Source organism: Scophthalmus maximus, chromosome 2 (assembly GCF_022379125.1).
Source record: "Scophthalmus maximus strain ysfricsl-2021 chromosome 2, ASM2237912v1, whole genome shotgun sequence".
Taxonomy (NCBI): domain Eukaryota; kingdom Metazoa; phylum Chordata; class Actinopteri; order Pleuronectiformes; family Scophthalmidae; genus Scophthalmus; species Scophthalmus maximus.
In genome coordinates, this window is record NC_061516.1 from 14,008,327 (window position 1) to 14,034,706 (window position 26,380).

General features: G+C 43.8%; 1 protein-coding gene across 2 annotated transcripts; it reads right to left on the minus strand.

The window, feature by feature from the left end:
* Positions 1-124: 124 nt before the first annotated feature.
* nectin3b (nectin cell adhesion molecule 3b) lies at positions 125-23,635 on the minus strand. 2 transcript variants are annotated; one of them, XM_035626715.2, is made up of 8 exons: positions 23,464-23,635; positions 16,870-17,217; positions 15,942-16,241; positions 14,642-14,759; positions 14,322-14,473; positions 4,759-4,903; positions 2,692-2,794; positions 125-2,284 (listed from the first exon to the last, which is right to left on the minus strand). In XM_035626715.2, the coding sequence occupies exons 1-8, from the start codon at positions 23,528-23,530 to the stop codon at positions 2,117-2,119; spliced, it is 1,401 nt and encodes a 466-aa protein (XP_035482608.1). In that variant the 5' UTR covers positions 23,531-23,635; the 3' UTR covers positions 125-2,116. The 2 variants fall into 2 exon arrangements, with proteins under 2 accessions (XP_035482608.1, XP_035482607.1); XM_035626714.2 differs by lacking the exons at positions 125-2,284; positions 2,692-2,794; positions 4,759-4,903 and adding an exon at positions 10,967-12,327.
* Positions 23,636-26,380: the final 2,745 nt, after the last annotated feature.

Consider the following 26,380-nt stretch of genomic DNA (forward strand, 5'->3'; position numbering starts at 1 on the left):
AAGTCCAGACATTGTTCATTTTACTATCCACGTCTTTGGCTTTTCTACTGTGACAAGTCAAAATGTGAAAAAGGTCTGTTACTCTGAAAATGTGAGCTGACACTCAGAACACACACAGTATGAGGAAAATTCACGAGTATTTATTGTCTTTATAATCAAATTGTGTATAACTTTTAATATCCAGTTTTGTTTAAGTCGGCACTACAAAGCAATGTTTCCCAGTAGGGTTTCTGATGGACTGATTTCTTTCCCCTGTCTCATAATCCCTGCATTCCAGTGTGACAAACATAAACAAGTTAATATCATATATTATTTTCCATTTCTAAACTGTTATCCACATCACCTAATCTGACTACTGTTTAATTAAAACACGATAATGAAATTAAAAATTTCCTCCACCCGAAACATCCCACTGACACAGAGCAGACACGAGTAATGTGCTTCTTACTGTATCCTGTGTATTCAATGATGATGATGATGATGATGATGATGATGATGCAACAGGGGCTGCAGTGACACATTTGACCACTAAGTGTCACTCATGCAAAGTGTCAGACACAAAGTGGGAGAAAACCAGCGCACTGACTGATCTATAGAAATGTATATGGTTTCAAACACTGTTGTCAATGCAACGTGAGTCTCGGCTGCTGAAATGCAAACACTGCTTCATCTGCACACACATTTTGCTGGGAACCCCCTCAACCTACCCCATATGTTACTTCCTGTTGAGAGAATCACAGTGGATGCAATGTGACTGTGACCTTGAGATTCATTTTTCTCCAAAGCACTCGATACGTCAACTCAAACTCTCCCTCGGATCTTCCTCTCTAGTTTTTCCACAGCTTCCACATTGTTTACTGTTCAGAAGGTTGTTGGACACGCTCATGTAGCGATTTCTGATTTCCCGCGGCAGCTTAGAAGTTTTTCTGCCTTTGAATAGTCTCATGTTGTTCTTTGCAAGTGATTTTCCCGACGTTTCAGTGTGAGAGAAGATAATGGCTATTCCTCTCAAGGCCACTTACAGAGTATAAAATTGCAATTTTTAAAACATAAGAAAATGCTCATGACTATGTACTCACACACATTACAGCATATTTACAGGGAAAACCCCTCGAAATGTAAATATGGCACTTAAAACTGTTAGTTCTCCAGATTCTTCACTGAAACTCAATGTATTTTAAAGGAGCCACATTTCCCTCAGATAAAACACAACAGCGTCCCCCTGATTAGTAGATTATGACTCTGCATAATAATAATACTGAAACAGAGGCTACATTTAAACATTTACAAATATACCGTTTCTGCTGCCAAAACGCGAGTCATCATATCACAACAGCAAATCACAGACCTGGGACAGAAATACTTTAATTAATCCCACCGTGGTCCGTGTTGCGGTAAGTACATTTGGTCTCAGTGGACCTCAGAAGTTTGGATCTGGCCTGGTTTGGTCTAGTGATATGCCTGAGAATACAGAGTCCTCAGAGTTGCACTTCAACAGAAAGATGTGGATGACTATTCGACCCTCAGCTTCTTCGTATCTACATCTAAAATCGAGGACAAACGGATCGGGGGGTCAGATGGTGAGAGTTTTGCTCTGGTGATCATGCGACTTCTAAAGCCTCATCTTTGTACCGTAAGTTATATCAAACACTGAAAACTGAAGAAATACAGAGCAAAAATTAGGAAGGAAATGAAATAAAGGTTGTTTTTTGTTTTTTTACATTTTGGGAAATGCAGTTAATTTGCTTCATTGCCCAGAGTTAAACAAGAAGATTGATACCAAAGAAGTGTTGGAAGGGAGATTTATTTATTTTTTGTGCTAGCTGTTTACCCCCGTCTCCAGTCTTTGTGCTAAGCTAACCGGCTGCTGGCTATTGCTTCGTTTTTCACAGACAGACATCAGATTCATATTCTTGTCTAGCTCTCAGCAAGAAAATGAATGTATGTGTTTAAAATGTTCAACTAGTCATGTAAGACAAAAAAAAAAGAGTCATCATCTGGAGTAAAAGGTATTAGACGCCACCCTGTATGAATCAGGTGAACCCGGTACCTTCCATGTCTCTCAGGCAGAGTGAATGTCCGTCAGCTGCTCGGTGGACTGTGCTCAGGGTGTCTGTCACACATAGTGTTCACGGTGGTCGATGTACACGCGGTCCGTCCCACTCTGATGACACACCCACTCCAGACGGGACAGCTGCTGCGTGGGGCTCTGCGGTCCCGGCCTTGTTGTGGGTGGGGGCTGCCGCCCGTCAGTCGGCTCGTACCTGCGCGCTGCCCTGCGACTCTGCATGTTTGCATAGATAGATGAAGAAATCCTCAACATCGGGCTGTGGCTCTCAATCTCAAAACCCCAAATAATTTGGATGTCAAGATTTCTCAGAGCCTCGGAAAGTCGTGTTACGTGTGAAGAGGAAAGGACTTGGGGGGAAAAAAATTACAGGCTTATGAAATCTAAGGTTGAGCTGACAATAAATTAAAAATTAAACAGTCTTACATATTAAATGAGTACAGCCATTAGGCCTCTTACTTAAAAAAACAGATGACGTCAGTTGTTATTACTTCCTGTTGGGACTCAGTGCTCATCATAAGCTCACCAAAAGTAAACGTTTGGCTTGTAGATGCAAGTACGCGATGAGACAAGGATGTGTGTGTGTGTGTGTGTGTGTGCGTGCGTGTGTCGGGGGGTATTACCTGACAGAGCCAAGCCACTTGTGATGCGTGGACCCCCAGAGGTACGGCCGTGGCTCTCTCCGAGTAGGGAGGGGGTGGCTTGTGTGTCGGAGGAAGGTCAATTCTTCAGAGAAAGAGAGGGAGAGAAAAAATAAATTCTAGCTTTCACAAACACCTGTGAGAACAAATGATAGTGGAATAAAAATATGAATTCAGTCATATTTACATTTATATTTGCCGGGTATGAAACCAATTCCTCAAGAAAAATTTAACGGGCAGATGCTTTAAGGGAACGCCCTTTGCTAAAGGCTGCTTTCTCACTGTAGGCCTGAGAACATAACCCTGATGATGTCACTGTGATGTCACCCAGGTCATCTTGAGTTGACCTTAGAGATTACAAATCTTAGAACATCAGCCTCTGCTGCATTGATTTTGAACATTATTTTTTAACCTGTCCCTTGCAAATCAATCAACTTTTATGGAAAGACAATACAAAGTCAATCGCACATCCCTTTGTGGTGGTATCTGGTGATACTAATGGCTTCATGCCTAATTTAGCAGGATTTGGGACATTTGACAGACATACGTATAAGGGTGATGGACTTTCATACATAATAGTGCATCTTAAGATCTTTGACAGCTGCTCCTCTAAACCCATTCACTCATTTATTGAAATCCTTGCCTGCGACTAAACCGGAACCCAGAGACTGACCTTGGCCATTTGTAAAACGATGTCATGACAGCCATTGATTTTCCTAACGCTGTATATCACTTGATGCTCTGCTTCTCTTTCACTTCACATGAGGAGTGGTAGGAGATTACAGTCTGACTCTCAGTGACCTGCTGTCCTACACACTAACACCTGGGCTTGATGAAGGAGAGGGGACGAGGCCTGCGTCCGCCCGCCCGCGAGCCGTCCCCCTGTAATCCCACTGGGACTTGCAGCCGCGGTCACACTTAAGATGCTAAGTTTGTCACGTCATTGACCGCAGACCAACACAAGGAGAGATACGCCGCCCTGTCGTGTCAGCACTGTGATGCAGGGCCCACGGCTCTGCACAAAAGCGGAACACTTTTCCCACAGTTTTCTGCCAGTGTTCAGACTAACAGCAGTAATTGAAGGTGGGCTATTTTCACCAGCACTGTTACATAATCACTCGGTCTGTAATTCAGTCTGAAGCATGCACAGCAAATCTCCCTGAAGAGGGCACTATCACTAAAATTAGGATCCGAATCTTTCTAAAGAAGGTGAATATGTTTTGAGGAAAGAAACAAATGTCATTTTTCACAAGTTGAGGTCTTTTACTCAGGCCAGTGAGAAAGCATTTGAGGCATTGGAAAGGGGGGACCATATCGCTGAGAAAAAGGAACAGTGGCTCTGGAGTGAGCATGCACAATGACACACTAAGGATGGATGAGGGCATCAACCTGCAACCTTGCATATATGCACCACAGGTTCATAATAATGATTTGTATGTGGTGGGTAGTAGGTCGATCAGCAATATTGGACACATAGGATGCACATTTGTGTTGCTATGCATGCGTTTAATGATAAACTGAAGGAGACTTGATCAGAATAAACCCTCTAGGTTTTATTCCTTGTGCACTAGAAGAAAGGATTTCTGTTCAGTCCAATAATTGACCATCTGTCACAGTTATTCAGAACAGACACAACAGAGACAGACAAAACAAAGAGTAACACACACACACACGCGCACGCACACTCGCTATGTCAGTCACAGGTCTCTGGCAGTGTGACCCAGCGTCTTCCTTGAATAATTTAACCTCAAAGTTCTTCTCCTTCGCTCTGACATCAACATGGGTGCTGGTGCACTCTATAGGAACAGATGCAACGTAGTAGCAAGAGGGCTGGCTGCCAAGAGAGCAATCACCCGCCAGCGCCTCAACCTCGTCCTGCCGCCTCCCTGCCCCGGGGGCGCGGACCTCTGCGGCTCTGCCCCACAGGAGGAGGCGGCAGCAGCTCCTTGAACCCCCACCGGTGGGCTTCAGTCAAACTTCGGCCGTGTGGCCGTGTCACTAATAACCAGCCAGGCATGTTGTGCAGCATGAATTATTTGTCAGACTTACACTTTGTCCGTGAAGGCCGGTGGCGGGGCCCTGCGAGCAGTAAGGATCACGATGATGAAGATGGCGATGAGGAAGAGGGCGAGGACTGCGCCCATCACAGCACCAGCCACGACGATGGAGTTCGACCTCTCCGCTTGAGACTGGTCTGAGACAGAGTGAGGAGTGAGAGAGAGAGAGACTGTCGTTATACCACGAACACAAAACAGGTCTGCTGTAAAGGAAATGAAGCTCATATTGTTTAGATTTTGTGTCAACATAAGATATATGGCACATTTGCATAATAAAAGACGCAGTATCATCTGTGTACAAATAGGTACAGTACACGCGTCACCATCTGGACTGGCAAAGAAGTCTGGGCATCCAACAGGATCCATCTGCAGTCAGTGAGATTACAGGACGGTGACACTACAAGTACAGTGATGCCTTCTATGAGACACACTTGATAGGTTCCATTGGTTGGTTTTAATGCTAATACCACCCCAATGATAGACACTGAATAAAACAGTGACAACAAGAAGCAGGTCTTTACCATGGTCTTGACTGCTACAATCAAAATCAAGGTTCAAGACATTTTCATATATTATTCTAACAGGCTCGACCCAATTAAAACATGACTGATTAAAGTAGATTCAACAAACAACAGAAAGAGATTGTATTTTATGTTTTTGTCTGTATTAAATTATGTAAAAAATTTAACTAAAACAGGTAAGAGGCAGAGGGAGGCTGCAGTTCTGCTAAGCCAGTTGGAGGTTCTGCACATAGAAACATTGTTTAATCGCATATTTCCATCCATCCACCCAACCTCTCCTATCCAATCGTGTTGTTTGTGTTCTGTGTTTGTGTGGACTTGTAGATACAGTTGTTATGTCTGTTGAATTAGCTTTGTTAGACCATATGCTTGCATATGCTCCCTGTAGTCCACTGAGGGGGATTAGGATTAATCAGTGATTAAGATGCATTAAACTCACAGAACAGCAAGCTTTGGCCAATCAGCAGTAATGTGCAACTGTGATTGTGGGACACTAAAAGAAATAGAGGACAAAAGGTGGAGAAACAAAGTGTGCATTGGTCAATTTCAGTTGGTTTGTGTAGCAAGTTGAGGTGGGGGGAGAAAAAAGAAAATCAATTACGTGCCGAGATGTGAATCCTAAACAACAGTTCAATTATGATGCAGATTGCACAATCTCGGGCTTCGCAGCTCGCCCCTGAAAGACACTTCTTCCTCTTCTTTTCCCCCCTCCCCCCTCTCCTCCCACACGCCGTCCTCGGACAGTTAATAACCGTTCGATTACCTTTGACGGCCACTGAACTATGACAAGAGCCCCTTGAGTTGATCAAAAGGCCTTTATGAATGCAGCTCATTAAACCGCCTGGTGACGGGCAATTTCTCAAATAGTCGGGATGTGACACAAAATGAAAGGTGCTTTTGTGAGCCAATATGCAGGGAACACCTTCAGGAGTTCACGAGGTCTAATCATACACGAGTATAAACTCACATGTTCATTGAATGAAGTCCTGTGAACACACAACACTAAGGTGCAGCTTGGGTGAATACATTGTTAATCACACACACTATGAGTCATTTAGCTAAAAATAAGATAATTTGGGACAATGACGTGCAGAAATATATTTATTAATGTTCCGTTTGACATTTTTGTCTCGTTTGAACAGTTCATTTTGTTCAAATACCATCCCCGTTCTGGAGGGGCTCGGATTAGTGGCGGATCAGCTGTGATCACACTGGGACCTGGCTCCAGTGCGAGGCCCCCTCCGTCTCTTCTATTTCAGCACTTCGTCACACGCACATCGTCCCCGACCGTGAAGCCAGGAAAAAGTGCGCGACGATGCTCATCGAGGTCAGTGTGGCCGACATGCTCATCATGAATTTAACACTGCGCACCTTGGTCGCCCGGAGAGAAGTGAGGGAGTAGGCGATGGTTAATCCTGACCGCCCCCCATCCTAAAACCTCAACAGCAGGGTCAGGGGTCATACTATTGCCCAGACAACAGACCCCCACAGGGAGCAGATGCTGGTGTAGGAGCAGAAGGGGGGAAGACGATTAGAGCTGTATAGGTGGTGTGTCATTTTTCTCTCCGACATCTATTTCAGTATTTTCAGCTCAGCGATGGCAACAATGACGATCCCGCTTCTGCTGGGGAGTTGATATCAAAGCCTCTCGTACACAAGACGTCAGCGCCACATCCCTCTACGCTGCTTTGAGGCGTTTGCTCACTTCTTTGTTTTGCGTGAAAAGTATCCTTGGAAACTGTTGTGTTGCGGGGGAAAAAGAAGCAAATCCACTGATCTTCTTCTTCAAGTGTCTCAAACAAATTCAAGCATTTCTCTGCTGACATCATTTGCTGCCACTGAGCTGCTCCACTGTGTATTCTCAGACTGAGCATGCCCCGTTTCAAGGTCGGAGTGACAACGACCGCTGTGACCATGATAAGATCTATAGAAGACGGCGAGGTCGGCTGAAATAAAGACCTTCAAGGAGAAGTGCATCTGCAGTGAGGACCTGGGGTCCACGCTGAACAGTGTCAAGGTCACATTGGCATGATATGCCCTAACAGTCAGAGGAGCTTTCTGCAGTGCAGCAGAACATAATGGGCCATTTTCAACTCCAGTGGCCAATTTTCCCTTTCCGCTCTCGCCTTTTCCAGCAGCACAGTTAACCTCTTTGCTCCACGCACGCCGTCCCCGGCATCCCTCTTCCAGCCACTCTCCGTGGCCAGGTAGAGCTTGTGGGAAGACAGCCTCCATCAGCAGCTCCAGATGAGCTTGTTGCCATGGGGACAGTCAATGGGCTGGAGAGTGGGGACTTTGGGCCAGACATAAACACTCAGCATTTGATTTTACCAGCTGGTAGACAGTGGGAAAAGACACCGGGGGGTTGAATTCACAAAGGAGAGGAGCTGTAGGGGAGAGCGAGGGTCTCTCTGTTCTGAAACAAAGCAAACAGGACGGAGAGCAGAGGTGGTGCTGGATCTCCCCGTCTCCGTATTCCAGTGTTTTATTTAATCAAATGGCAAAAGAAACACGTCAACCTCCTAAATCATTCTTGGATATTAAAGCGCATTGAAAGATAAGGTGAAGTGAAGAAAAAAGGATTTCGAATGACATCATTTACGCCATCCCACATGTGCGCACTGGATTTGGGGGGGGGTGGTTATGCAGCATTATGCGTTAGGGAGCTAGAGATGATGTCATTTAGAGAAGCACAAAGAGGCTGAGAACGAGTAGTCAGAGTAATGGCAAGCTCAAAAACCTCCAGAGAGAAAGCCTCACAGGTGCTAAGGTGCTTTTTATTGAACTAAAGTTTCTCAAAAAAAAAGGAAAAACAAAATACAAAATAATGCTCCACTGTTGTCACCGACATAAATATTTTTTTTTCCTTCCAGAAATGAACATTTCCTTCTGTATATCCAAAAAAAAACATGACCACAAGGTGCATTTGATTGACAACGTGAGACTGAATTTCTTCAGTCCTTTTCAACAACAGTGATTCTACAAAAACCCAAAAGCTCTGACACACACACACACACATGAAGTAGAGATTTAACAAATTTACATCGAAATTCGTTTAAGCATTGTCTTTGTGTACTCGTGTGTTTTAGGTTTGTAAATATACTACCGTCGTAGCGACCAGGGCAGAGGAGTGAATATGGCACCACGGAGTCCTCCTAACAAATAGTACCTGGTGAAAATCCAAACAAAAAGTTCACAAACAAATCTCACAGCGCAATAAATCAGATCGCCACATTCATAAGTAAAGAATAATTACAAAAAAAATATAAAACAAAACACTGAAATTTCTTCGTCTAGGTATCTAAGGCACTAGTTGTTTTTCTTAACCCAAAGTGAAGGACATTTCCACGAGGTAAAGACATCGATGACTGATGCGTGTACAAAATGTCACAGTACAAAAGAACCTCATTAATCCAGGTGCGCGGCCGCAATCTGACGAGTCAAGCAAAAAATTGTATATTGATTAGTGGAATTTCCGGCTTAGTGCATAGAAGCAAACAAAACAAAGGGGTAAGGCTGCTGTGCTTCCTGTTATGATCTGCTTTTATGTGCAGGTCACCAGGGATACAAGGAATCATACTGTAGGTGACAGCAGCACGTCCACCCCGGAACATACCATTTAATTCAACTATTTAACTGAGGTTTTGTCGTTCACAAATTGCCAACTGCACACTTCATTTTCAGACTCTCCCAATAATAGAAGCTCACCCAAAATTACAATAAACATGTTCTCATATACATGTGACGATAATCAAACGCAACAGTTCGTTTTGGATTTATAAAGCCAGGTTTTGAGGCATCTGTCTCTGAGGTTTCAACCCACATCCCCAATACGATAAAGACATATTTTGTTTGTGGTTCTTAGTCTCGGAAATTACATTAAATAAAAATGAACAGCAACATTTCTTGACAAAAATATTGTCCTCCACACTGTTAACATTTTAAATGGGAACTACATTCGACCAAAGAAATAGCACATTCAAAGTTGACAGTATGTTGTGTGCATCAAGTGTTGTGTTTTACGCAAGAGATACTGTGGCAGAAATCTCAAAACCGTGGCACATTAAACCAAAACGTCTTGAATAGGAGTGGTGGTGCGTGAGGAGTTATGTTAATGTGCCTGAAATAAACTGAGACTTATGGTAGTTTTTGTAACGGGAGGCTTCCGAGTATATTAGTCCTACTGCACTGCACGGCATCCGAAACAACACTTGAAACAACAGTAATTGCAGCACAGGTGTCGTATTTTCAGCTCGCAAGTTACAGTGGGACATAATTAAAATCTCACCGAGAGAATCGCAGCCTCTCGACTCCGCAACATTCATACCTCGACAAATAATTAGTGCAGGTTCATGACGATGTAACTAATTCCCATTTTGACGACTCTTACAATAATATTAAAGTGGCCTAGAAGCATCTTTTCGTTCCTATTTCAGGCTACAAGATCCTGTATACAACAGTGACACGTTAGTCATTTATATAAGCTACGCAATATTTAGTTGCTACCTAGTCAGTAATACTTATGTGAGACACGGTCATCAGCCTATTATATTTATAGATACAAGTTAAAACAAATATTTGGCATCTGGCAGCAAATATTATAAAGGTAACCGTACTACTGCAGTTGGCATGTATTCACAAACACTAGTGTACATGAAAGGAACTTGCGGGATCTCCTCCATGCAGCCTGGTGAACAGTTTCAGATAGAATCTGTTTACTGAACCACATACAAACACTGAAAGTCATCTTTAAATCCTTAATAGCTTTATCCAAGTTTTTCAGTCAAGGTCCGAAAAAAAGTTGTATTACTTGATAGTGACTCAAAGGATAATTATAAGTGAAGATTTAATCATCAGTGCACCAAAAAATATTGTCTGTCCCTTCTGATGAGTAAGCACTGTGCTGTGGATAAAACGCTGAGTGGGACATTCTGATAACCACAGGTGACGGGGACGGCACATCCAGCGCGCAAGACCCAATTTGTTTGATTTGAACTGATAGAGTAATACAACAAAATGCTTTATTTAAAAATAACTAATAGATTGGAGTGTGCAGTTGCACACATGGATAAACCAGAATAAGCCTATTAATGCCGCAGATTGTAACTGCTTCTCGTTTCGACAGATTACTCTGAGTAGTGAAATTAGACCAGGGGTAGCTCTTTGTAATGGAGTGTCCCGGCTGCCCTCCTGAATGATTTCTTTGTGCGCCAAAATACTTTGTGACTGGGAGGTCAGAGTATGGTGGCTGCCACACTGCAGCCCGCTTTGAAAATGCCCCCCGTCTTGAATTTCCTCAGAGTGAAAAATTCCCCAAACACATGGGTAACCATCACAAAGTAATATTATTCCAATTTACTTCAACTTGCACTGAACAGACAGAATGGTGTGGCAAATTTGCATATCAAAGCTCGTACGCGTGACAATCCCAGTCTGTTGCTACAGTGGGCTGTGCTTCTCGAGTGCAGGCGTCCCTGCTTAGCCTCCCTCCATCCCTGGGCCTCCTGGGGATATAAGACGAGCTGAGGACATACGGCAGAACGCTTTTAAGTTCACCTCACTGGGAGCATCAGTTTTAAAGGACATCACTAGGACAAGTCTCACAAATGTTCCCATTATCATAATTTAAATAAAGGGCAGATATTTCAGTAGAAAAGAAAGTTATGCAAAAGGCGGTGCAATCATTTGTATGACCATGTGTGTGGAGAGGTCACTAATCTCGGAGCCATCTTGATTTCTGATGGAGACTACTATGTTCTATTTTCGAATCAAGCCCATAATACCTCTGCTGTGTCATACTGAGTTTTCGGAAGAGCACCTGTGAGCACCTCGACAGATTTGTTTCCAATCGAGGTTCTGTGTCATTCTTATCAACTGAGCATAATCAATAGCAACACATATACAAATACAAATAAGCACGTGTCACAGAGCCCCAAAAGGGCTGATTTTGTAAAAACTAATTTTTTTTTTTTTTACTAAGACAACCACGTGATCTCGAAGTCCCAAGGCTTTCACTCAACTTAAAGACATTAGTAATACTAAATAAATTGGCAGTCCATGTAGTAAGGCAGGAACAACACATACATCATCATCTTTTGTTAAGACTCACACAAACTTGTGACACGCCCACTTCTGTAGGCATGTAGATGTTGACTGTCAAAGTGGCCGTGCAGTCCAGTCTGTCCCCAAGAACAAGAGAAACTTCGTATCAAGTGTCAACCAGGACGCTCGCAGAACAAGGGAATTACAGAACTGAGATTAGCAGAAGTGTGCATGTGCTTACAGAACAGAAATAATGTGGTTCTTCCTATAATTTAATAAATGAAACTCTCCTATTTATGTTGCGTTTCTGCTCCTGCAGAAGCGGGGAGCTCGTCAAACGTACCACTCCCTACGCGACATGACCGAGCCGTCCGTGTGAGAGACGTAGTCGCCGTCGGGCCCGCTGTCGTAGCAGTCGTCCGACGCGTAGGGGGAACCGTTGCCCTGTGGTTTCGGTGAATGAGGGTAGCGGGCCTGCCGTGGACTAGAATACTGTGTGTGTTCACGGCGGTGATTCTGCTGATGGCCGTGGTGACCGCTCTCCCTCATTGCCCTAGTGTAGCCGTTAGGGGGGTACTCCTCTCCGTTATAGTTGCTATGGTGACGGCGGTCGCGCTCGTGCTTGAGCTGGCGGTCGCCCCACTCCTCCCGGTCGTGGTCTTGATGGCAGGCGCTGCTGCTGCCGGCTTTGGTCGGGTGGAGCTCGTGGTGCGCGGGGGCTTTCTGGAGGTCATTGGGACCCAGGTACTGCTTGGTGTAGTAATTCCCGTGGAAGGTCTGCTGTTTCCGTAAGTAATACACGCCGACCAGAGACAGCAGCAGGAGCAGGAACAAGGCCCCGCCCACAGCCCCACCCACTATGGAACCAAGATTACTCTCAGGTAGGGCTTCGCGTGTCGGGGAGCTGAGGACGACATGGCCCTTATCATCCACTAAGGTGGAGGAGGCAGAGCCGGTTAGGACAGGAGCAGTAATGGTGGAAGGCATGGTGGGAGGATCTAATGGAGGAAAGGAGGGGTGAGGGGGGAGTAGATGTTGGAAGGGAGAGATGGACAGACAAAGAGAAGCAGAGATTGTCAATGCCAACTACATCAGCATCTTACTAAGAAGGGATAGGTGGACAAAAAAACATCAACTAATCTACCACACATACTAAACTATGCAGTGGGTATGCGCTGCCAACGCTTTAGAACTTAGGTGCTGACTTGAATTATTTAACAATGAGGAAAAGATGCAAGTAAAAAGCATAACAATCTAGAAATTGGTGAAATGGGTTGACACATGGGTTTAGGTATTAGATGATGGACGGATGAGAAAGTTCACTCCAAAACAGTAGTTTCTAATATCGTCCAAAGATGATTACAGCTCTGGAATGGCTCTAACAAGTATTCACTACAAGCTCAAATCTCAAAATGTATATGCATTCTTTCACAGGCCATGTTGCCGTCAGTTCAACAAATCAACTTTTTACATGTTAGAAATCAACAACAAAACCTTAGTTGACCACAGTTTCAGGTTTTTAAAGCATCATTCTGTGAATTTTCTGACATGAATTCACTTTAAGACAAATAAATCTCTGGAGATTTTTGGGTGAAGCAAGAGCAAAACAAGGCCACTTAAGAAACCAAAGACTGAACAGAGTACATTGCACACAGAGTGAGAACATTGAAGACCTTGAGTGAATGAGTGAGAGCCGTTGGGTGCGACGACAACAGGAGCCTAACAACCAAAAAAATCTACTTTAAATGCCTCGAATGAAATATAATATTGACTTACCGAGGTGAATAAACAATGGGACACCAAAAGAATAACAAAAATAATTATTTTGGTGCAATCCATGCTTATTAAGACCCTATTTTGCAGGTAAACCATTTCATTACAACAAAACTCTTGATGTGAACTGTATTAGGGACGAAGCCCATGGAATAGAGAAGCCAAAAGCCGTAATCAGGAAGAGCATAAGTAATGGAAAGAATCTGACTCCGAAAGCCTTAATGGAGCTGCTAAATTGCTTTGCCACTTCAACCTTAGTGCCAGTCCAGATGTGAGGCAACGATTCACATCTGAGAAACATGAAACCAAACGTTTGTGGTCTTCAAGTACATCAATCTTTCAACTTCATGCGTAGGCAGTCAACTGACATATGTGAGTCCGCCCACAGCAACACACACACACACACACACACACACGCACACACGCACACACGCACACGCAAGGGCACACCAACACACACACAAGGGCACACCAACACGATGAAGCTTATGCACACCCGTACAGGTCCTCTCAAAGGAAAATGAAATATGGATGATAAATAATAAATAGGAGTTGAAAAGAACTAGTTAATGTTTTATGAATCTGGGACATCATCTCCGTCAGGCTGCAGGGTTTTGCCTCTTACCACATGACACATGCAGAAATAAAAGAAACAGAGAGGAAGCGAGAAAGATGTAAAAAAAGAAAAGAAAAAAGAAAAAGAAAAAACAAAATCACATCATAATCAGAACATCATTCAGGGAAAGGGCTTCCACAGACAAGACAGGGTTTATGAAACCAGAAGAACATGCTCATCGTACACAGCAGAGTGACGTGACACACTCAGATGCTGAGCCAGGAGGACGGTGCACTGTGGTCTGGAGAGGTCTTAAATATTTGCAGCTGTTTGGCGAAGGAACTTCCCCTTTGAACATCTGGAGGGCGAATGGTAATCAGGGCCAATCAGCATTTAATTAAGACTAAACCTGATATTATCAGTGCCCATGCGTGAGAAAGAGTATCGGTGTGTACAGAATGGGGGCGAGTGATAACAGTGTCACATTTCAGCTTGAAGGACGATGTCACGGGCAGTGATACCCTCTGTGACCTGCATGCACGCACAGTGCTTCCTAAGGGAAGGGGAGGCAATAGGAGTCGGCTGTGTTCTGGTGTGTGTGTGTGTGTGTGTGTGTGTGTGTGTGTGTGTGTGTGTGTGTGTGTGTGTGTGTGTTCCGCTCACCTTGTATGAGAATGCGCACATCCCGACTGCGGAGGTTGATGTCATTGGCAACCTCACACCTGTATACCCCAGAGTCATTCCGCTGGAGGGGACGCAGGAAGAGCAAAGTGCTATTCATTATTTCCACCCCTTCTGGCATTTCACTGTCCAGTCTGTGACACACAAGAGACACAAACACTTAGACACACAAATATCTTAGTAGGCAATAATTTAAATGTGACATTTTACTTTTTTTTAACTTGACACAATGACTGGAAGTAAACATTACACTTCCAGTTGCAAATCTTCTATTAGCAGGTCATACACACAGATACACACACCTGATCCATCTGAAGTGATGCGGCGGCGGGTTTGCGTTGGCTTTGCACGTCATTTGAACGTTTTCCCGACCCATGTACCAGTCTCCATCGTAGCCCACAACTGAGATATCAGGAGCAACTACGGAAAGACCAAAAAAAAGAAAAAACGAAGAAATCACAAATCTTAGAAACCTGTTCCTGGACAGACTGACCAGCACTTGTTCTCTGTATTTACCCGGTAAAGCAACCATATATACCGAGGTGAATGTTCACACTTTATTATTTCTGCTGTGACACAGAATTGGTAGTTTGGGCAGAGACTATAAACAAGATGAAAACAGTCTTCACTTGCTTGCTCTGATGGTTTGCACAATTTTAATCCAGGTCAACAATAGTGTTTTCCAGTTATCTTCAGTGCCAAGTTATCATGGGGCTTTCACAGATGTCTATATTAAGACCTCCCCTCTGTTAGTTGCCATTTGTTCAGCTACTCACACTACAGAATACAGGGGTATTGTTCCATGGATAAATGTTTGCTATATTTCATGCTCGAGACTGTTTGTCACTGTGCCGACACCGAATGAGCATGAAACCCTTTGTAGCTGCCATCTGTCTCAAAACGGTGAGTCAGACCAAAGTTAAGTTTGTCTGGCAAACAAAAAGTATTTTCATGCGGGTAAGTCTCCCCCCTTTCACCAGGCTATTTGTAGCTCATACAAAGAAAAACATTTCATGGCCCACAAAGTATAGATATGTTCTCTACATCTACTCACAGTCAACCTTCAAATTTTGACAGTTTAGGGGCACACGTCACAGAAAAGCCGTTAGACGTTGAAAAAAGAAAAATCATGGAAAACACCAAGCACGGTCTTTTTATTGAACCACAATTAACACCTGTAAGGAGCCCAGGTGGCTAGTCCTTCTCGTCTAGACACATTTCATCTCTGTCAATTCAGCGGTCTCTAAAGTGAATTGTTGTTGACGTGCTTCAAATAAATCAAACAGCAACACTGACAAGGGCAAGGATTATCAATTTCCAGCAGTTGGAAATCAAAATCTTCACTTTTGAGACTGTATTTTTTTTGCTAAATACAATATGTAATTGTTTAAGAAAAGAAAGGACAATGCTGATGTATTTGTCCTCATCAACTGACAGCTGGGCTTGGACCTCAATCTACTCTGCACATCATTCAGTCTGATGAATGTGCCTATGAATCCACTTACACGTATGACTAGTCAAGTGTCAAACATAAAATAAAAGCTTACAGCAGGACAGAATCAATATGAATCAACATATCTAACAAAAGCCTCAGACACTCACACTGCACATTGAGCTGGTAGGGGATCCTGAAGTCCCGCTGCAGAGCTGGGTGGCGAACCACACAGGTGAGCGCGTGGCCTTGGACGTGGCGCGTGGGCTGCCAGAGGTAGCGCACTTGTGTGCTGGTGGTGCCGTTGACCTCGTCCAATAGCTGCACCTCTGATTGGCCAAAGAGGTTGGACTCCCAGGACACCTCGGCAGGGGGCCGAGCCCGCTCAGCGATGCAGGTGGCCACCACAGTTTCATTGCCACCATCGATCAGGGCGGTTGAACCTGCAGACACGTAGACCTTCGGCTCCACTGTGAGCCAGAGAGTGCGAAAACACAAGGAGGGAGAAAGACATTAGAATTTCAAAAACCTTCTGAGGTCATCTCTAAAAAACAAACAGAACCAATACCAGCTTTCTTTTCACTGCATCTCAAATTCAGTTTTCTTCACTGTCATTCCACTACAACCTAGTCCAAGCCATCATTAGCAGCTCTAGCCATCCCTGTGATCTGTTCTGTGAACAAACCGGGTACACACACACACACACACACGCACAGTGTTTTTGAGCCAAGAGTGACAAATGGTGGAAAACACAGGATTGGAACCTGCTTTTGCCCAACAGGTCCTTCAAAATAAGGCCTAAAATTAGACTCAAACTAAATCAATATTTTGATTTTGTAAAACTATTTCTTCTCGTTCTACTTTTTCCGGTTTTGTATCCTATTGATAATTTAAACAGTCATCTGTGATTTTGCATATATTTACATATATATGACAGTTGCATACATATGATATCTGAAAAAATATTGTTAAAAATACACTGATATCGATCTCAATGTGTTGTCCAGCTCTAACAATTTTGCAATTTAAAGGAAGCACCGCCTGACACACAAACAAATTATAGTGTCAGTATCTCAACAGTCCAAACGCCAAACTTACCGAGCACACTGACAGTAGTGGAGGCTTGAGTGTTTCCCAGGGGAAATGTAGCGACCTTACAGGTATAGATCCCAACGTCGGCAAAGCCCACGTTGTCCAGTACGATGGTGGCATCGTGAGAGGAGGGTGAGCGAAAATACAGGCGGTGGACGAACTCCGGGGGGATGGAAATGCCGTACCGGGGGTTGTAGACGGCCACTGTGACGGAGCCCGAGGGAAGGCGACGCTCCCAGGAACTCTGAGTAAGCGTGAGGTTTGCTCCCACCTCCACGCTACACTCCAATGTCACATTCTTCCCCAGCACGGCGCTCACTCTCTGAGGAACCACCACCTGACTGCACCACACACCTGCAGAGAGACATGCAAACACAAGACGGTAGACACGTCTAACCAGGCTCATTTGTGAAGGATTTGATAATTCAACACCAATAGATCAAAACAATTGGAAACTAGAAGCACTAACACTGCATCTTTGATTATCAAAACATCTTCCAAATAAACTATGCTCACTCCTTGTGAAGTACAGTAGAACCACTCTATCCGGATTAGTGCTATAAGAATCTAATCTTAAATGAGAATCTTGCAAGACTTTTATTAAACACCGAGCCATGTAAAAGCCACGACTTTCATCCTTGAAAATAGAAAAGCTTCGGGAACCAAAACCTTTGAAATGACACGAGTAAATAAATTCCAACTTGTATAGATAATACAGCTGAAAGTTGATCGATTTGAAGATTGAAGATTTATCTATAAAACACGAGCTTTGAAGATCAATCGATCATTACAGTTGCTTCATCAAGCAAAATTGACAAACGCTGGATGAAGCTCAGGGTGCAAAATCAAGAATACCATTAGAGTATCAGTAAGTGACGAGTATTTCTGCTATTACCTATGATATCAGTCCTTAAATATTTTTTTAACAAAGCTGACTTGTGTTTGACTGACTGCTCTTTTGTTGAATTTGTTTCTTCTACTATCGATTACCTCCTCCTGACCTGAAATCAGGAATCAAAAGCAGGCCGTCTGTCTGCCCTTTGTCCAAATATAACTAACCCATGGTGCACTCCTGTCACCTGCACTTGTCAGACATGTGGCACGTCTTGAAAGCAGCGGCTCAGCATCGTGTTGAGGAAAGTCGAAGGGATATGAAGAGAACAGACTGCGACTCGCAGACAGAGAGAAAAAAAAAAGAAAAGGGGAAGAGATATGCTAAAACATGAAGATGACATCATTGCTGAGGGAAGAAAGAAAAAAAGAAGGCTGAGTGAGGGGAGGCGAGAGCAAAGTCACGAATGGAAGACAAGTCAGAGGAAATATCACCAGGACTCCAGCAAATATACACAGGAATTACGTTACTGATTCAGAAAAGAAAATATAGCACCGCTAGACCGCCAGAGCCTTAAAACAGATCACTAATTGCAACAAGCTGCCAGCAGGAAAACATCATCATAAATCAGAACCTGCTGCGCTGCTTGGCAACTGACTTCAAATATTCCATTGTTGTTTTACCAAAAACAGCTCTGTCTCTGTCCAATCACCCACTAAAAAGGCCATGTCCTCAAATATTAATACTGTCGATGGAAATCCCCTTCCCAAAAAGTACGAGGAACAAATGTCTCATATTATTTCATTCATTTATTCAACTGTATTGTTACTGCAGTGAAGTTTGGATTTGTGAGAACTCTGTACTTGTTTTAGTTCAGTTCGCTTCCTAAAATGTTTGGTTCAAAGGTTAATGACAAGGTTAGTTATTAGAGCTTCATGATAATGACAAACAAATAGCACGACAGCTAAACCAATTACAGTGTGACTTATTTGACAAATTCGGTAATAAATATTGCGGTTCAATTACATTTGAAATAATTACTTAACTTTTGACAACAAATGATCATATACTTTTTTTTTGTGTTAGCCCACATTGGGCTGTAGATAAATATCTAAAATGCAAGCCAGATATCTGAAAGTGAATATCACATTTTGAGAGCATATTTCCTATGGAAGAGTCGGCATCGGGATTGTGTTGCTCATGCAGAGAAAAAAGGAAGCCGATATCAGAGCGAACAGCGGGGATGTGTAGCTGTGGATACACCAGTCTTGAATTCATGTGCAATTTAACACACACACCACACCCACACACACACCACACCCACCCACACACAAAAGGCGTAGGTTTACATTTTTCCAGTCCGTCTATGAACAACAATTAGATACCCATTCGTCTGTAGAAACATATTTTTCTGAATGTGTTCAGGTGTAAGCAGCTTTTCCAGAGTTTCCACGCTCTTCTACTAAAAAGCCCTCCGCTAGAAGAAGTAGATAAGGCCAGAGTCAATATTGGTCTGGCTTTTCTAAGATTGAGAGTCCTACAAGCTGCTGTAGTGTTCAAACTCGACTTAGAACTGGCTTTTATTCTCCTTGATGAATAAGTAATGTGATGGGTACATAATGTTACAAAGGCTGTTTGCATTAGCGGCCGGCGAGAGAAGGCATGACAACATATTAGAACTTTGAAATCTCTAGTTGGCTTTCTGGCAAAAAAAGCATTTTTTTGTCGTAGATGCTGGTACTCTAGTGTGATATTTAGTGGCAGTGAATATGGCATGTATAACCATTGAAGTGTTACGCAGAGCACGGACCGGATTTTGTCTCCCCTATAGTTTTTTCAGGCTGTGTGATCCTGCGACACCACTTCTTTCAGCGCTTGGATATAAAATGTCATCCTATTAAACATTTGTGTTAGATTTTGTCACAATTAGCTGATGAATTCTTGAGTTACAGCCAATAACTTGTTTTATGAAGTCATGTTGACCTTGCCCTTTCACCACTGAACTCCTATCAATTTCAAGAAATCCCCTCAAGGATTTAAGAGACTACGATGGACAGACGTAGAACCCGTGGACATAATGCCTCCATTAATGGCTGTTGCCGGCTTGGAGGTATTAATAGCCGACACATCAGATCGGGACTAAAGTTTTGGAAACCAACAATATCAATCCTAGACCAGCAATGGTTCAAAATAGCCATCAGTTGAAGAGCATTGCCAAAACAATACAGCAGCTTTTCTTCTTGATTACTTTCATATCCCAATTTTTGCACTGCGCACAACTTCCTCCAAGGAGGAGCAAAAGCTGTTCAGCATGTGAAGGGATAGCCCCGAGCTAATGTAAATAAACCACACAAGTGGGAGCATAGACAAACGATACAAACTTTGTGAATATAAACACAATGCATACTATTTGTGTCTAGTATAAACTGTGCAGAATGCCACACTTCAATCCAGATGGTGACCACTGTACAGTACACTGCGAGTGATTCTACGCCTTTCTGTATTTGTCATGTACAGTGATGAGGTTGGGTGTCAAGACTAACAGCACAGTATGGAGGAAAGATACAGCACTTTCCCCATGTACTGTATACAATATGCAATGGATGAGGTTTAGCATCTGTATTAAATTTTAACTGGTGACATGACGACACCCTTACATAAGCATGCCCTCGTTTCTCCGACTCAGAATAAGAATTCGGAATATGGGCAAGTCTGACGTTATAAGGCGCCTTTCTTGACACAGCAATAACAAAGTTCTCTCTGTTTGTCTGCAGCTTTGGCGTCAAAGAAGCGAAACTGCTTTAAGTTGTTGCTATCTTTATATAATCCAAGAGGCATTTTCAAATGCAACACACTCGTGTCTCCATGACTTCCAACATTACATTACATTGACTAAGGTAATGATTTACCTTATGGGGATTTTCTTCTGCCCATAATGTGACTCTAAGGAGATTTAAGTCCCCACAACATGCGTAATACCTAGCCCACGCACATACATAAACGCACGCACACGCACGCACACAAATATATTCTGTCATCAAGGACACACTGCCCCTTGGGGGATACTCTGCCGCTCGCTCTCACTTTAGTCAATACTACCTTCACATGCACCACCTATGTGGCCGCAAGTGTATTAATATGTGTGTCTTGCCAGAGGGCGGCATGTCTCTTCTTAAAAGTGGAAATCAGAGCAGAACTGGGGATGGTGTTCTGGTGGAAGTGGCAGAGGCAGTTGTCAAGAGCCAGACAGAGAAGGATTGAAAATATTAATTTGACAGATAGAGCTTGTTTGACCTTCAAAACAACTTTTTGCACTGAAATTATTCACATACACGTTCTTTAACCGGCTTCTTGGTTCTAAGGAGCTGTCCATCAGTGGTGAATCAGTTCCAAGGCACATTCATTTGGTTAACATTTTTTTAAATGAATAAACTTTTTTAATGAATTATAGTTTTGATGCAAAAATAACACTGAGCAAACTTGCCACTATGTGCATTATAAATGAGGTACAAACTTAAAGGAGCACTGTGGAGTTTCCTTTCCACTGCTTGGGAGTAATGTATGTTAAAATGAAGCAATGGTGCAAAATACTACGCTAGAGAAATTTCGCTATTCGACAAACTTAACTGGGGATGGCTGCAACAGTGTAGACGTCATTTGGTGCGTTTGCACCAAATGCAAAGCGACTGTCTGGGGGTGTTAAGCAGTTGCGAGCGCGTAGTGAAGGGTGAGTTCACGCTCGTCTCAGCCCAGGTCGTGAGTATGCCTTTCAGCTGCTCGCGGATACTGTTCTGTGCGCTTGCAAAGTAGAAACACTCCCTTGCGAGTATTAAATAAAATGCCCTACATCCATATATCAGAATCCTGTCACGTGAAACACAGCCACACTTTGGATCGTTTAGCTTTAGCCATCTTGTCGTCTTGTTGACTCATGTTGGAGTAACTAGTTACGTGCTGCCAGAGCCATGCAGAGAGTGTGTTGCCACCAGAGTTGAAGGGACAGTAGGCGATTCTAAAGCAATTCACGTTTTGTAAGCAAATATTCCCTCACGGTGTGCTAGCTGTCGCTTCTGTGTGATCGTGGCCCTGGTTCTGTAAATTGGAACCAAAACAATTGGTTCGGGTCATATCCAACAACGCTGCGAGTGCAGTTTGTAAACATCACGTGTCGATACCTTAAGAAACCTGCTAGCGGGTGGGGCTGCAACTCAGGGATGTTGGCCTAGTGGTAAGCGAGTTGGTCTCAAATACCGGTGGACGCGGGTTTGCGGTGCGGCCAGAGCAGTAAAATCACAACAACAATGAAGCTTTCTCCAAAATCGCTCACTGGCCCTTTAAGTGAAATATTTACTAAGAACATGCAGTGATGTTTATGTTGCCTGTAAGCAGCGCAACTATTTCATTGCATAGCTCTGGCATCGGGATATGTGTTGTGATACTGGCCACGTACTGCAGGAATCGGTACCTGACCCTAATCTCTGTCTGCTCTGTTAGATCGTTTTGGCGTTTTTCTGCCCCCTACTGGCCAGAAATGTAATTAATTCAGCTTTAATGACAAATACAATGTGTTTGGGAGAAAAAACGTGACGTCTTAAGAAAACTCTGTTTTGTTTCCCTTTAAGACTTGACATTATTAGCTGTAAACGGTGTTTGCTTCCACTCTGCGTTCATCAAACTCCTCATTGAAAAGTACAGCAGACTCAGGTCCAATGGACACCTGTCTCTACACCTTCACTGAGCGGTGCGAGGGCGCTAACCAGTGTGTTAAGGAACGAACTTTGGTTCTCCCCAAAGTCTCTAAAGTGAGGAGAAAAAGTGAAACCTGATTTCGATTTAATACAGTTACACAGAACAGACCTGCAACGCATTGCAACTTCATAAAATGTTGTAAAAGTCGAGTTGTGAGAAGGTATATATGACACCAGTCTACAGGCACTGAACTGAATCCCACAGAAAGACGTTCAGTCAGTCAGCACGGTCTGATTCACTCATATCTCTGCCAAGGTGGGATGCCAAACTACTGACATCACGGGCAGCACAAAATGTAAATGTGGAGTGATTTTCATTTTTAAAAAAAAAAATGTATTTGAGTTTGTCAATAACTGATATGTGGAGAGGAGTTTTGTTTGTGCAACACATCCCATCACATATTTGCCGATGTTTTTCTCTCCCACTAAGTTGGAGAGAGTTGGGAGCCGAGCTGGCTTCCTGGATAATTCCCGGGACAGTGAAGCTGGAGTGTTTCAGATCAGATCCATCGATGGATGGATGGATGGATGGATGGATGGGCTCAGCCTGAGCTGGGTGGCCGAGCCTCATCCGTCCCGCCCGGTTACCAGTCTCCTCTGGATGGCGACTCGCGCGTAAGTTCCCTCGACACTTCTCGCATGTCGACGAACCGCGGTTACATCGGCAGAGCAGAGCTTCCCACCGAGTCTGCAGCGAGCAGGACAAATGACACCACACAAGTGAACATCGCTGCCTGGCGGTTTCTATGGCAGCCTCGGGTCGCACCATCCTCCGCGGCGGCGCAGTGCTAGCTGTACCTCAGCGAGACGTTGGAGTGAACTTGTTCCTAACTTTCTTTGAGTCTTACCAGCTAAACTTGACATAGGTTGCAACTTCAATAAAGACCCCCCCCCCCCCCCCCGGCGGCGGTTCGGCGGTCCCCGGGATTCCTGCTCGACGCGCGACCCCCGTCGGCTCCAAACTTCTGTGCGGCGCGGGCGAGAACAAATGAAAACTAGTACACGGAACCAGGCACTCACCGGTGACACTGCACAGAAGGTGCAACAACAGCTGTCCGAGGCGACTCCGGCGAGAAGACGGCAACATCTTGTGGGGGGAGAGAAAAGAAAAGCGGCGCCGCTTCCTGCCACAGGACCAGGGCGCAGGCTGCGTGCCAATATGACGGTATGTGCGGAGGAACCTCCTCAGCAACAACTCCGGACTGCATGTGGACCGTACCATGTGCACGGCGGGGGCGGGGGGGGCGGAGCTCACCTGACGGTGGGAGCGAACGCTCCTCTGTGGAGGGTTGTACAGAGCCCCCCCCCCCCCCCCCCCCCCCGAAGGAAGGGCCCATTAGTATTCGCATTACGTCATCTCTGTTGATAACCCTACACGTATTGATTCCTCTAATGACTCTCGCTGGAAACACATGCATGTGTGTATGTGTGTATGAGTGTGTGTGTGTGTGTGTGTGTGTGTGTGTGTGTTTTACCACTGCCAAAGAAAAGGAAAAAATATCCAGTGCCTCTAGTTTTTCTTTTATGTCAGTCAGTCAGCAGGATCTTCTGACATCACTGACCATAATTCAGTACAATAATTGGGTGTTAGAGTTAGACTAGTCAATCAAGGAGAATGATCCATTTGGATGCAAATGAGCCAATCACGCGCGAACGTTTCAGAGACGACGTTTATGGTCGTCTCTGAATTATGAAGGGCAGAAACAAATTCTTCCTTGGTTCAACTATAGGTGGTCCCCTCCACAGACGATCATGTGTGCAAAACAAAGAGTACCCCCCCCCCCCTAGAATTGATTACATGAAACACTTGACTGACCCTTTAGACAAGAATCCTTATTTAATTAAAACAAATAAATAAATGATGCCAGAATACTTGCATCCATATTTACATGATATGCACCCTCATCAACTTAGGCACTTCTCTGAAATGTGTTATTATCAGTGTTTCCCATTTACTTTTGCCGGTTCCATGGTCATGTTACACTGCATAAAAGCATACGAGAATGTTCTCCTGGGACACTTGATTTGAGTGAAGAGACAATGATAACGGCATAACCACTACCAATGTGTATCCTACTAAGTCAAGACGAAATGTCTGCAGTAATAAAAATGGTCTTGGCCCTTCATCCAGATGGGGGTCCCTTGGAAAAAAAATAATCAAATTTAGTCTTGTGGGTATGATAATGTGTCTATAGTATTCAGGCATTTATTGTGATAGTATTCTAATCTACAACGGTATCACAAAATTGAGTCCTGCATGTTCTAATGTTTCTAAATGGATTTACGCTTGAACTGATGATGGCTGTCAAACACACACGTTCTCAAGTGACACTTGAATCTGCATGTTGAGAATTGTAATGTTTTCTCTCGGACGTTTGTTGTGGCTGTGCGGGTCTGTCATATGCAGACACACTGTGTGTAGCCTGAGTTGTCGCCCATTGTACAATTAGTCAACAAGTTAATCACTGCCAAGTAAATGTGTGTGGGATGGGGTGGGGGGGGTTGCGGGGCAGTCGCAGCACCACTCCCTGCTGTCAGAAAGCTAACCAGGTCAGTGCCTTAATTTGAGTCTCAGTGCTCTCCCTTGCAGAGCCACAAGGGATACAATTATTCTCCCAGCGTCCCATTCGTCTGCGACGCGACAGTGAAGAAGTTTATGTGCCTGGGAGTGTGCACACGAGCATAACGGCATGTGTTTTATTTTAATAATCTGTCTTGGAGTGGAAGGAGTGCAAATCAAATATTCCCATTGTTCTGAGATTCAGTCAGAACATTTTGCCTCGAGTGTAATGCATCGACTTGAAAGCTGTCGTGTTGCTGTGACAAAAAATTTGAGATGAGGGAGAGAGAAAAGCAGATTTAAAGATATGATTCAATTTGGGGGCTCCATAATCACAGCCGTAATACCATTTACACACGATAAAGTTTCTTCCTGACTTTTCCACAACCCCGACTGCAGACTGACTGTACACTGGAGCCGCAGACTTTTCTATTATTCCACTTTTTTTCCACTCTCTCTCTCTGTCATCAGCAGCTTATTTTTGTAACTCGATTTCCATTTCTTTCTAATCTCTTACAAATATTTTTATAGAACTTTCCAAACCGGCAAAAAGTGTCACATTTTCTGCAACCCATGGTGTTTGAAGCTAATGAATTTTGATGGACTAACAGACTAATTAAAATGGGTTCAGTGTCGTTACTCTCAAGTGGTTATTTCTCGAGCCCAAAAAGGATACAATGCACTTTTTCTTTTTTTAGATGTTGCTTGAAAAGTCTTTAGGCATTTGCCTCAAACCACATCTTTGTGAAAAACATTGGGGAGAGTGACACATAACCATTGTGTCCAAAACTCAGAGTGATGCGGTGCTCACAAAACTAGCTCTTATCAAACCAGAAACCACAAGATCAATTTTCTTGGTTGAGGATCTGAAGGATCTTGTGATCATGATGAACAAACCTTTCCCTCCTGCTCTCGCCCTGAACTAAAGCTGCTCTCTGTCACCAGGTACTTTCTCTCTCTGGAATGTTTTTCAACCGTTCAAGTGCTCTTTCACGAAGGCCAGAGAGGCATTGAGAGGGCTTCAGGATCGTGGTGGAGTAAAGATCGGTTAAATTAGTCCACCTCCCGCTCAGACGCTTCTTTTATTCTGAGGGTCAACGCCTCCCTCCCTGTTTACCCACATAAATTGTTCGTCCCCTGTGCTCCGTCTCTATACTTTCCCCCCACACAAGTGTCCGTCTGGACTGTGAGAAAGAGGAAGGGACAGGAATTTCATCAATAATATCATTAGTTCCTCGACATCCCTGTTTTCCATTACCTCAAATGAGTTTCCCCTTTGTGGGATACCGAAATGAAATGGCTGCAGATGGACCCACAGCACCGTAGAACTATTTACAAAGCAAAGGTGACATCTGCTGGCAGAAAGGATGAACTCCC

What these genes read in the sequence shown, in the direction of transcription:
- nectin3b (XM_035626714.2), bottom strand. Translation starts at nt 23,530, where the DNA reads ATGTTGCCGTCTTCTCGCCGGAGTCGCCTCGGACAGCTGTTGTTGCAC. An exon ending in CCTTCTGTGCAGTGTCACCG is followed by an intron (nt 17,218 to 23,463) that starts GTGAGTGCCTGG and finishes GTCTCTCTGCAG; the next exon opens with GTGTGTGGTGCAGTCAGGTG. An exon ending in CACTACTGTCAGTGTGCTCG is followed by an intron (nt 16,242 to 16,869) that starts GTAAGTTTGGCG and finishes TCTGGCTCACAG; the next exon opens with TGGAGCCGAAGGTCTACGTG.